A 13,148-nucleotide genomic window follows, 5' to 3' on the forward strand; every position below is an offset into this window, starting at 1 on the left:
TTGACAGCTGTGCTTCCCAGCAGAGATTAGGAAATTCTAGACCCCGCCCTCTCCCCCAGCCCCAACCCTCACTTAGGCGGCGTAGATGCGGCTTCAAGTCTTTAAACACTTAATTCCCACGCGAAACGAGGCCTGAGTTGGAAAGAGCCTGTCTAGAGGCCGCTCCCTTTTGTTTCTGGTGGACGCTCGGCCGCTGGCCAAATCACGGCTTCGATTCAAATCCTGGATTTCCCACAGGGAGCTGTCACTTTTGCTCCAGGAGGAGGAGGAGGGCGGCACCCAGAAGCGAGGCAGGCAACTTATACTCTGTATTCACGTCTATGCACTCTGCCCCAATAACGTGCCTCCCCCTTCCCTCGGTGTTCATGTAAGTTTCCTCCCCTGCCCAGGCTGCGCGTGTCTGTGTGTTACGCTTATAGATCTCCCCCTCTATGGTACTGGGGGAGTAAGGAGCGGCGGCGGCGGCGGGGGGGGGGGGGGGGCAACGGAAGGAAGCTCTCCGGCGGCTGCCGGAAGCTGGGAGGCGGCGCGGCTGCCGGCGGCGCTTCTAGTAGCTTCCAGACGCGCGGCGAGAGAGCGAGGGCGACGGGCGCTCGCCAGCCAGCCAGCCGGGCAGAGGCAGAAGCGGCGAGTCCTTCGGCGAGGCGCTGATGGCCAAGTGGGGACAGGGAGATCCGCGCTGGATTGTGGAGCAGCGCGCGGATGCCACCAACGTCAACAACTGGCACTGGTGGGCGAGGGGGGCAGGGAAGGCGGCGGGGGCTGGGGGGGGCGGAGAAGCGGCTCGTGTTTTTTTTGGGGGGGGGCTGCAGCTCTTCCCCTGAGGGCTTTGGGGGAATAAGGGCGGCCGTGCTGCCACCGCCACACCCACAGCCACCCACACCCTCTCTCTCCCTGTCTCTCGCCTCTGACCCCTTCGCACGAGATTCTCCACCGCTTATGCGTGTTCGCGCCGGAGTCACTTCCCTTCGGGTTCGGTGGACCTTACTCTCAAATAAGCGTGGTAAAAGATTACAGGGGCGAGGGGAGATAGAGAAACCTCCCTGGCCTGGTTTAACCTCCTTAAAAAAAACACAACAACAGCTGGATCTGTAAAAGGGCAGCTAGTGAGAGTTTGGGTGCTTTTTGGCATGGAAAAAGAAATATGATCGCTAGCTACTTCTTTCAGATCAAGCTGCGCTGAAGTGCATGGGAGCCGGGGACTGGTTAAAGCAAACAAAAACGTTGGCAGTCTTTTCTAGGGGCCAGGTGCAGCATCTGGCAAAGCCAGCGAGTGCCTGCTGAATAAAAGTAGTTTGCAACAGGGAGGCAGCCCCTCCACCTGTATCATAATCTGGTGCTGCACAAGCACTCTCCAGAATAGGAAGCGCCTTGTCATTTTTAATAGTGTGTTTGTGCTTCCGGCGTTTCTGACATGCAACACCATGCTTTTTGTTTAGCTGGGTTGCTGAGTTTGATTGCTTTTCACACTGATTTGCGGTGTGGTAGTTGCGGAGAAAGTGGGTAGACAGGAAGTGGTGGTATCCAGGGAAACTGTTCCAGGAGCATTTTGAGAATGGGGGAGGATTTCATTCATTGCTTAATCCTTAATACATAAATCCTTAATGTGGAATTGATGATGACAAGATAGGAATCAGTCTTAAGTTGAAAAATGGTGACGCAAGTTGTCTTAAGCAAACTAGCAATACTGCCACATACAAATTAATGGATGATTTGACAACAATTTTAATATAAATGGAGCTTCAACACAGAAGCAGTATTCCTGAGTGCAGGACACTGATAGCAAAGAGGGTGGCTGTTGTTATCACATCATGTATGTAAGCTTTTCAGTAGTCACTATTGGAGACAGAGTCCTGGGGAAACCCAGCCAGATAGGCAGGCTATAAATAATAAATTATTATTATTATATGAACTAGAATAATTTTTGTGTGCTGCTGTAAGAAAGTCATTTTTCTATTCCAATAGAAATGAACCAGAAAAACCTGCAGATGCCTTCATATTGTCACTTGGTCATGTACATCTGCTATTATGTATAGCGTTCTATTTTTTGTTTCTTATTGAAAATCTTTTCATGCGATTGCCACCACACATACTGACCTGGGCAAGGAGTGAACTATGCACAATATTTTCAAGCAGCTGCTGTGCACATTGTGGCTTGTGTAAATATGGCATTTTGCCAGCAGTGCAAATGGCACCAAGTGTCAATGGCACTTTACACCTTGATTTATTATGGTATGGACTCTGGTGAACAGCAGCTTAGGGATGCTGGAGACCTCTGATGAAACCCAAGTAGAAGTTGCTAGTGTATGCTTATTTGCCTCATGTTTGTAATGGATATCAATCTGGCAAATATGACCAGTGTTTGCTGTTGCTTTCCACCTGCAAATTGTATGTATATCGATTATGCCACCATCCCCCCACATTTGCATTGTGTTTCCTTTGCATAGAAATGAATGGGGTGGGATAAAGTAACAACAGTGTAATTATAATACGCAAGTTACATAATTTTACCACAGCGCACAGTGAGACAAATAATGTAAGTTTTGGCAGAAGATGAACTGCAGCATAATGGAGAAAATGCTGCATGCGATAAATACAGGGTGGAACAGAAAAGGGTATCTTCTTCCGTCCCTAGTAGCAACCCATGGCTTTCAGGATTAGTATAAAGAAGTCCAGTCCTACCCTTTTGTGACTATACCTACCAAGTCTATCCTGTTCCTGAGATTTTCAGTCCAATCAGTTTTGCTCCTTATTAAATCCAGGCTCTTCTGCATTTTTAGACAACTAGAAACATGATCACCATGCTCTTAATTTGTGATGAGTGAGCAGCTGCTATTTTTTCAGCTGCAGGAGACTTTAAAGGAGGAAGGATAAATACTGTAGGTTCCCTGCTCTGGGAACTTGCCAGTTAAATTAAACCACAGGGGAGATATGCCCTGTCTCTTTGAGCATCATGGTTAATTCATATCCGAGGAAGGTGTGTGTACTTCTCTAGAACCATGGAGAGCTCTCCAGTTAGCAGCAGTTTCTTCTGTCCTCCTGCCCCAACCCTGGGGGGTGCGGAGCCAAAAAGAAAAAACAGTGACATAGGCAGTATGAAGTGAGCCAGCAGCTCATTCTGCAGTGGTGAGCAAGCTGTAGTTTCCAAGGGTATGTAATGCTAATGCCGCAGCACTCAAGCAGTTGTGAAACATATAGCCATCTTCAACTTATGAAGCACTCTTTGTTTTTACATGCAGATTCTACAGAAACATTTTATCTAGATTGGTTTTCAAAGCAGAAGCCTGATGTATTGGAATGTAGTTCTTGTATTTTAAGGAGCAGGAAAGGGGAGATCTGTTTGTATAATCTGTTTGTCATGTTACAAGTTACTTCTCTGCTGGATAGATTTAACAGCTATGATCTCAGCTGTTTGTGAGTTCACTCCGTCCATCCACCTAGTGGTTCAAGATAATCCTGTGGGTTGGCTAGAACTGTACATCCTGTTCTTTCATTGAAATAGAGGAACCTGCTGGGTTTGGACTACTCATTAAGCGTGTGTATGATGCCATTCTCATGTTGCCAGATTGTTTTACCAAAAAATACAAATTTTAAATGAAATAAAAAGGTAGGTTCCACAGCAGCAGTGATTTGACCTTGGAATTGTATCTGCGTCTAACTAGATGCAGGCATGGCCAAACTTGGCCCTCCAGCTGTTTTGGAACTACAACTTGCATCATCCCTAGCTAACAGGAACCAGTGGTCAGGGATGATGGGAATTGTAGTCCCAAAACAGCTGGAGAGCCAAGTTTGGCCACGCCTGAAATTTACTAGACAGTAGTGAGAGCTTCAACAATATGCTTTGCTTGCACCACAGCTAGGAAGTTAAGAGTTAAGGAAGTTTTGGGGCGTGTATAACTCAAGCTTGAGCCATCCTATTGTATTAGAAGCATAGGACTGGATAACTAAGTTATACTTTGAAATTAGTGCACTTAGTTATTCATGCACATTAATTAAAGTGGCCTGGATTCAGCTAGCCCTGTGCACCAGCAGAGCTCTTGCTAGTACAGTAAGGCCTTGCCCCCCCTGCACACACCCCCAGTCCATTCTGGAGAACCCCAAGAACAGTGCATGGGGGAAGGAGGGGGGGGTTGCTCTGTCTGGCAAGCAGGAATGCTTGCACTAATGGAACAACCAGAAGAGTGTGACGTTGAATTCCTCCCAGTGGATCTAACTCTTATGTTGTCTAGCTGTTCCTGGTTCATAATCCTGCTGAAGTAAAGTAACAGATTCAGAATGGGGCTGAGGAAATTGATCAGCCAAGGTTAAATGGGTGGTATGGGTTCTTAGTCATGCTTGGAGCCCTCCTTTATAGATGTATATAGATGTATATTGGACATAATTGGTTAATTGCTGAGTGGTGGGAATTAAGTAAAAAGAAGTTATTTTGTCCAAGCTATGCCCAACTGCCCTACACCTAACATCATATGACATCAGGTGTGGAGCAGGTAGAAACCTGGCTTAGCCAAAAGAGAGTTTGTTAGCAACTGAAAAGCTCAGTGTGAAGTGCTTCAAATAGACAGCACTTCAGAAGCTCCCTTCAAAACACTATATTGTGCAGTGCTTTGAAAGGGTTTTAGCAAGCCTCAGCAATTGGCGGGTCATGAGAAGCCCCTTTCAAAGTGCTGTCTTGTGAAGTGATATGCAAAGACCCTTGCAAGCAGAAAAGGTAATCTGATGTCAGGTGATCGACAAGTTTGTGGTTCTGCCCACCTGTCAATCTTAGCCCACTAGAGGTGGGAAAGATAGCAATCTGACCCACTGGCCAAATCCAGTTCACCACCACTGGTGTAGAGGTATACAGAGTGGTTAGTCAAAACCCTTGGTTACCCTCTTCCATGTGTCCCTAAAAGAAGTCAGTTTTGGAAGTGTAACTTCAGGATGTATAGCCAAATACCATGTGTTTCTAGGGAATGGGACAAAGGGGGTGTATGCAATGCATTGAAAACTAACTTTGTAACACTGGAGCATTGAAAAGCACCAGCTGTTCATTACTGCCTTTTTACATTTTGAGAATTTTGTTCTTTTCTTAGGACTGAAAGAGATGCATCTAACTGGTCTTCAGATAAACTGAAAAGTTTGCTTCTGGCTATTAGAGCAGAGAATGCAGAGGGAACTTGTGAAGTGACAGAAGTGAGTAAATTGGATGGAGAAGCCTCAATCAATAACCGCAAAGGAAAGCTGATTTTCTTCTACGAGTGGAATATCAAGCTGGCTTGGACAGGTGAGTTTTCCTAATTTGTTTTTAGCTATGTAATGTTGTTGTAGAGTTCTGGAGGTTGAATTGTCAAAAAGCAGAATTTCTACAGTCGTTTCAAATAGTTAGGAAGCAGATAATAACCCCCTTCTCCAAGGGAAGAGAGAAAGGGAATTTAGAGAGTTTTCTAGAATGCCAGAACATGTCAGAAGTTGCTGTTAGAAAGCGAAATTGAGCAATTCATTCAGTATATTGCTTTTCATAGGCACTTCAAATACAGGTGTGAAGTATAAAGGATATGTGGAGATTCCCAATCTGTCGGATGAAAATGATGTTGATGAAATTGAGGTAAGAACACAGTTACAGATTATTTTCCTGATTTCTGCTTCGTTGAAGAGGGATCAGATATCCGAGTAGTCCCAAGTTTTATCTCTCTTCAGCTTTTTATTATTTTTAAGCCCCATAAGTTCATATCTGATTTCTACCATTCAAATCTACAAACAGCTATCGTCTTTAAGTAAAAATAATTTCATGGATGCAGTACAGGGTGGAGGAGTATGTGCAGTGAAAAGAGATTTGTCCTATTGGAACTGTATGAATTCCCGCCCCCCCCCCTCCTTTTCTTCTCAGATCAGCGTTAGTCTTGCCAAAGATGAGCCAGACACCAACCTACTAGCTTTGATGAAGCATGAAGGTGTAAATCAGATCAGCAGTGCTTTGGAAACTTACATTAGCACTCTCAAAACAGGTAAGTATAGAGGGGTAAAAGAAATAGTTGAGTCAAAGCTGTTCTTGTGGAGGATGAAGGAGTTTTGAAATCTGTTAGATAAGTTTATTCTAAGCAAACTATTTCTATCTTTGTCATACATCTTAACCCCTGTTCACCTGTTCTCCCCTTGTCCTGCAATTAACCCCCATCTGAAGGGGATAGAGGGAATAAGTCTGGCCTTGTCCTCTCCTGCATCCCCTGGCACCGTTTCCTTCTGCAGCACCCACCACTCCCCCTAACACCATGTTGGTGGCTGAATGTCTGCAGCAAGGAGCCTATTCTATTTGAGTAGGCTCCCTGCATGATTCATACCCTGATCTTTCAGGCTTCTTAATCTGGTGGAGAGCTTATTTGAGTAGAGCAGGCTCCCCACCGAAGACATGCAGCCCCCAACATGGTGAGGGTGGTGGGCGGGCTGCAGAAATGATGGCAGAAGCAGCCAGAGACCAATGGGCTGGTCTCCTCTTTCATTTGCATGAGCAGTGGAGAGTGAGTGTGTAGGGCTTTAGTTACATATTGCCTGGATTACTGTAGCAAACCGTGTGGGGCTTCCTGTGAAAATTCTTTGGAAGCTTCAGCTAGTACAAAATGCCACTGCTAAAATTCTAACATGTAGCAGGTTTGGGGAGAATGTCAGTCCCATACTGTAGCAGCTACACTGGTTGTCAAGGTGTTTTTGAGTGCAGTTCAAAATACTGGTTATCACTAAATGGCTTAGGACTTGTGATACCTCAAGGACTTTCTCCATCCCCTGCTTGTATACCAAAGTAAAACTGGTGAGGCAAGATTCCGTTCAAGGATGTGAAGAATTATCGTTTTCCATCTCAGTGCTGATAGAAATTATTATGGATTATTTGTCTCAAGTAGCACCAAGGAAACTGCCACCACATCACTGTGGGGAAAAAAGCCTTGTGGGCCACATGAGTGCATGCCTGCACTAGAGAACTTGGAGTCGTGGTCTGAAAATTATATATACCTGCCCTGAGTTTACCAGTCAAACTTTAGGCTGCATGTCTCTAATACAGTATCATGTAATTATTGTTTGACCCTCTTTCTTGCTCTCAAAAGCATTTGTATAGCTTTCAGTACATCCTCCTGGAGGTCTGAACTAAAAAGTTCCAGTGTTATAAATTTATCAAAGTGTGTGGTAGCTTTCTTATCCCATTTTCCGTGACATCCTGCCTTCCTTTAATGATGCTTTCTTACAGCTATATTTGTTATGAAATGTGGTTTGCGTCTCTTTCTAGATGCTTTGCATGGAATAATGAGATTTTAATACCTTTCAGAGTTTACCCAAGGCATGATCTTACCCACAGTGAATGGTGAACAATCAGAGCTCCCACCTCAGCCTGTATGCAAAGCAGAGGAACGGAAGGTAAGAGCCCAAGATTCCAGGTGTATTTTATAGGTTAACATTTCCTTGCTCTGATGGAATGAATAATAAGGCACAGGGCTACTTTACACTCCTAGTGGCAGCAGACTTAGTGGTGTGGCATATGAGGTAGCTCTGGGCACTAAGCAGTTTTGATAGGAATGTGAATATTCTGTAGCATACAATTGGACCAAAATTCTTGAGGGAGTATAACAAAAACAGATTGCAGTATCTTGAAGATTGGGGACTACTGGAGTCCAGGGAGGAAGAAAAGTGGCTGCAGGTTGATACCTTGCTCTTGCAGCAGCTGCAGGGAATGAGCCATCTTATTAGCAGGGTTCTGGATTAATTATTTCGCTCCAAATCTCCCCCTGCCCCTAGCAAAGTGAGGCAAGTGGCCTAGGGAGAGAGTATTGTCCTTAGCGGCACCCCATTTATGGAATGCTTTCCCAGCAGAGGCTTGCCTGGCATCTACGTTGTGGACCTTTAGTTACCAGGTGAAGATTTTTTTATTTTCCCATGTCTTTTAACTCAGAGCTGGAGCAGGATTCAACCACTCTGCTAGTGGGAGCCTGCCCAAGGATTTCTGCTAGTGCAGCAAGGCTTGAGGGTCTTGGGAGCGCCATAGAGTTACACTGCATTCCTCAGTGCTGTTTACATGTATACAATCCCCCCCCCCCCGCTTGCTTGCTTTTTATGCTGGTTTTTTATTGATTGCATCTGGCTTTTAGGTTGTGCTTGTACTGATTTGTATTGCATATAGTTTCTATTGTTTTCACAATTTTTAGATTCTATTTTGAGTGCTGTGCTTTTTTAAAAAAAGTTTGTAAATCAACTAACAATTATCAGTTAATATATGTTTTTATTTGTAACTTATTCTATTTTTAGACCACTGAACCAGTTGCTGGCAATGCACTTAAATCCAAATCGATAGGAGTCAAGATTCCTACTTGCAAGATAAACTTGAAGGACGTTTTCTTAACATCTCCAGATGAACTGTATAGAGTGTTTATTACACAAGAGGTAAGTTGCAGGTCTGTCTACAGGTCCTTTTCTGTCGAGAAGTCCTTATACACTTCTTAGATTAGAATTGGTTATAAATATCTCTACTGGTTGTTTAGACTAACGTCCTCCCCCTGTTTCTCCTATTAGCTCACACACACAGAGGGTGTTGTGGTTGGTACTCTGCAGCAGAAGCGACCTCTAGGCCTCTAGGAAATACTTCAAGGATTATGGGTCACCTTGTTTCTTCTCAGTCTGGAAGGGTTATATGTTCTTTCAGCAGGAGACCTACTTCCAAAGAAGCTCCCACAGAGATGAGCATTTGCTTCTGCTTATTTGGAAATGAAGTGGCAGCCAAGAGGTGCTACTTTCATCCTTGAAAGTGCCCCCGTCCCCTGTGGAGATGGTACTGGAATCAGGACTCAGATTCCAGAGTGCTGGAATCAAGCATCTATTTCTGTTGTTTCAGTAGATTGGGTGGAAGTCATGGTCATTTTAATGCAACGGGTCACCTTGCTACTTGACTCACTGATCATATTTTTTTTTTCCTGCAGATGGTCCAGGCTTTTACTCACTCACCTGCCTTTTTGGAGGCTGACAAAGGAGGAAAATTCCAACTGCTAGATGGCAGTGTCACTGGAGAGTTCACTGAACTAGTAAGTACTGTTGACAATACATTTTCTGTTGCTCAGTAGCTGGGACGTGCCTTCTTTTTAGCCCATGATCTGTTTCTTTTGTAATGCTCTGAACACTTATGTTGTGAACTGCCCTGTGATCTTTGGATGAAGGGTGTTGTACAGATAATAATAATAATAGTAATAATAATAATGCCTGTACTACCTCACCAAGTCTAAAATTGAATAGACTCTTTTGTGTTGCTGATGGTTTAGCTGGAAATACACATCTTTTTCAAAAAACAAATGGATAATATTGGCCGAGTTCAGACATAACAAACTCAGTTTGATTAGGCAGGCACAAGCATTGCACCTTTATCCTCCTTCCCCTTTGCACTGTCAGAATGAAAACGATGCTTTCCTGGTTTAGATGTAACAGGTAATCAGTTTAAGAAATCCTGGAGGTTATTCACTACAGAGCAGGAGGGGAGGGGAGGAGACAGTGTACGCACAACAACCTTCATCTAAACTATGGTTATTTCTGAACCACGTCTGGTTCAGAGAAGAAATGTTATGAAAGCAAGCTTGGTGAACTGTAGCTAAACTTAGATCATTTTGATCTCAATAAATCTCTCTACAATAGGAGTTGGTATTTTGAGGAAAGGGCTGGTTTTGTGATGTTTTTATTGCTGTTGTTGGTTCTTAATGGATCTTTTAAACACTATTTTATTTATATTTCATTACATTTAAATGATTGTCTTTATTGTGTTTTTAGCTATTTCTGTTTTATCTGCATAAGCTGCCTTGAGTCCTGCACTGGGAAAGGAGGAGGAGGAATTAGACAGACAGACAGATAGAACCTCCATTCTTTGCCCAGTGCAGTACTGATAACAGTTGCTCTGTTGTGCTTGTTAATTATAGAAAAAAGAGATGTAGTTGCACATTACTCATTAAGCATTACATGTATTTAGACCCTGAGTTACTCTCAAATAATATTGACACCCCCCCCCAGCTTTTTTCAGTATAATCTCTGTCACTCTCTTGTTATTCAAATGAAAATATACCTGCTAGATAACTAGGCTTCCTTTCCTTTCCAGGTTCCTGAGAAGCAGATTACAATGAAGTGGAGATTTAAAACATGGCCAGAGGGTAAGTTATTCTACTTCATATAACAAAGTAGAAAATTACATATGCTTCAGCTATACTCTATGTTGTACTAGCAGTGGTACCCGTTATTAAATTGTAAGATGCTTGAAAGCACAAGCATTTCTCAGTTAGTTACTAGCCTTGGCCTTGGTTGTGCTATGTTTTTGCTTGGCTTGTACGGCAACTGGTGCATTGGCTGTACTTATTACTAGGAATCTGCCCTATCATACAGGATATGACATATTTAAAGGGTAGATTGGTTAGGAGTTGAGTGTTTCCCAGCTGTTGCGATCTTGGGAAGAAGAGCAGATTTCTTCTCTTAACCATATCAGGAAAGAAGCAGATAGTTTGTCTGGCTGTGTTTCTCCAGGTTGTGTCACACTGCTGAATGTTGGGGTTTTTCTTTGGCTCTTTTAGGACACTTTGCAACCATCACTTTGACGTTCATTGACAAAGCTGGTGAAACAGAAATCCGCCTGGAAGGAAGGGGCATCCCGGCCAACGAAGAAGAGAGAACAAGGGAGGGCTGGCAACGATACTATTTTGAGGGCATAAAACAGACGTTTGGTTATGGAGCCCGATTGTTTTAACACTGGCTACTGCGGAGAGTCTCTACCCAAAGATTCTGCCGTGTGAACTGATTTGCTTCTTGTCTGTCCCTTTCTTATCCTTTGTTTCACTGTTGTGATAAGCAGGATGGCCGGATGGCCTTGAAGGCCACTGAGCAGCACAGATTCCAACTTGTCACTGCTCATGCATGTCTCCTGCTGCAGGGGATTCAAAAGGTGGATTCTCATAAATGTATATACACCCGTATTGCTAAATAAACATAACTTAAAGAAGACATACTGGCTCTTATCTGAGTGGAGAGATAGGAGGGGAAGATATTTCAGCTAAGTCATAATCTTACTTCTATAATAGAGAATAGAAAGCAAAAGACAGAGGCCTCATATACCAGCTTGCAGGTTTAGGACATCCCCCCCCCCTTGCTTTTTACTTAGAAAAGTTTGCAACACATCTTGGGCTAATGACATATTTCCTGTTTTCTGACGGGTGCTCAGCTGTATTATCTCTGTGGTGGCCTTTTATCTGTGAACAGGCATTAGTAGCAGAAATCTTTAATGACCATCAAACTCAGAATCCTGGCTCTTTCCAAGTTATACCTTATTAAACCCCTTTAAAAGGAAGCAGAATGAAAGCACTGAGACTTGTGGGGAGCAGCATCTTAAGCATACACAAGCCACAGTTGTATATGACTTCAGCATTATATGCATGTATAGAAGTTAATATATCTGTGGGGTTTTTACAGTGCTAGAGCCTTTCCCATGGTGGTGGTGGTGGGAATTGTTGCATAAAATGCGTTTGGACTGTTAATTACAACAGGAAAACTGAAAAGCATAGGATAGAAAGCCTTTTCATGTGCTGTAACTGCGGTCCTCAGATCTCTTCAGAATTGTGCCATGATAGGATTGTTGGAGGATGTAGCTTCTGCCACACTTCAAAAAGAACAGACTGTGTTACACATTTTGCAGAGAGATGGTGATAGCGACTAAGAGTGATTCAACATGTGCTTCTAATACAGTCTTGGAGGATGTAAGTGATGCTCTATTAGCCTATCCAAAACTGCATTCTTGGGAATAATTTCAAAATTTTACAGTTGAAAGCCCCACATTCTACAATTAAATTAAATTGGTGCAAATATCTATAACAAACTTATTTTGCATACTTTGTGCAATTTCTGTTGCAGGCTTCTTTTTAAAGAGTTTGCTGTTTTGTGTTCAGATTTTGTTGACGTATTAAGGAAATGAGGAGCTAAGTCTAAAAGTGGGAGGGAGGGTTTGATGTGCTAATTAAAGATGTGCCACACCCCTCTAATACAATGTTGACTATTGGAAGAGACATCTGGTGTGACATTTCTGATATGGTCTATTTCTGATTGTTGCCTCAGTTTGTGGCAGCTGTGATGTGATTCAAGTGAGGATTTCATTTAAGAAGAAGAAGAAGAGTTTGGATTTGATATCCCGCCTTCCACTCCCTTTAAGGAGTCTCAAAGCAGCTAACATTCTCCTTTCCCTTCCTCCCCCACAACAAACACTCTGTAAGGTGAGTGGGGCTGAGAGACTTCAAAGAAGTGTGACTAGCCCAAGGTCACCCAGCAGCTGCATATGGAGGAGCGGAGACGCGAACCCGGTTCCCCAGATTACAAGACTACCGCTCTTAACCACTACACCACACTGGCTCTCAACTTTGGGTTAGTCTATGCTTGGTAAACTACCATTACATCAGCAATGTCCTTACTGTGTGGGACATATCTAAGGCTAAATCCAAGAAGAAAATGTGTGCGTTAACTTCTTAAAACCTGTAATAGCCAAAATTGTCAGCAAGGAACATGCTGGCCTACTAAGATGCCTGTATGGAAAATGATAGGTCTTCCAGAAGTAAGCTATTGCTTATGAAATGTAATGTGACAAATCTTTTTATTCTATACATCCAAGCGCTGCTGTTCTATTGGATTCTTTCTAGCTTAAAGTTTGCCTTTGGTATTTATTGTGGCAAGTTGCTCACAAGATGGCAGTATTGCCCAACATAATGGGATGTAGGTTTGTGACAAGGGAGCACTTAATTCTCTCTAGATTTCAAAAGCAGCTGCAGTAGGTTTAGTTATGCTTATGCTATGTGTTTACATTCTGCCAGAACAAATTGCTGGACTAAAGAATGGGGTGCAAATATTTAGAAGCTTAAGATCAATGGCTGGAAAACTGATTTGCAGTGGTTATCTGGAGAAGTCATTCCTGATTCTCCTGCCAAAGTAAGACAGTCCCAGCCGTAAATCCTACGCATGCGGACAGTATGACGGATGGCTCTATGAAATACAATTGTTCACTAAAATTACACAGCTGCTGCTGCAGCAGCAGCAAGTTTCTATTACACATCTTGTATTTAGGGCCTGACGCTATAAAAGAATGAAGAGAGTCTAGAGCAGTTTTCAGTGCTTGCTGGTGTTGATGG

At 43.3% G+C, this 13,148-nt stretch overlaps 1 protein-coding gene across 1 annotated transcript; it reads left to right on the plus strand.

The window, feature by feature from the left end:
• The first annotated feature begins 508 nt into the window (after positions 1-508).
• Positions 509-10,983, plus strand: AHSA1 (activator of HSP90 ATPase activity 1). Its single transcript, XM_083448773.1, has 9 exons — positions 509-730; positions 5,073-5,263; positions 5,502-5,584; positions 5,867-5,984; positions 7,292-7,380; positions 8,266-8,400; positions 8,934-9,035; positions 10,091-10,142; positions 10,557-10,983. Exons 1-9 carry the CDS (start codon positions 651-653, stop codon positions 10,727-10,729), a joined length of 1,023 nt encoding a protein of 340 aa, XP_083304899.1. The 5' UTR covers positions 509-650; the 3' UTR covers positions 10,730-10,983.
• The last annotated feature ends 2,165 nt before the right edge of the window (positions 10,984-13,148 follow it).

This window comes from Podarcis tiliguerta (assembly GCF_965153285.1).
Source record: "Podarcis tiliguerta genome assembly, chromosome: 1".
Classification (NCBI taxonomy): Eukaryota; Metazoa; Chordata; class Lepidosauria; order Squamata; family Lacertidae; genus Podarcis; species Podarcis tiliguerta.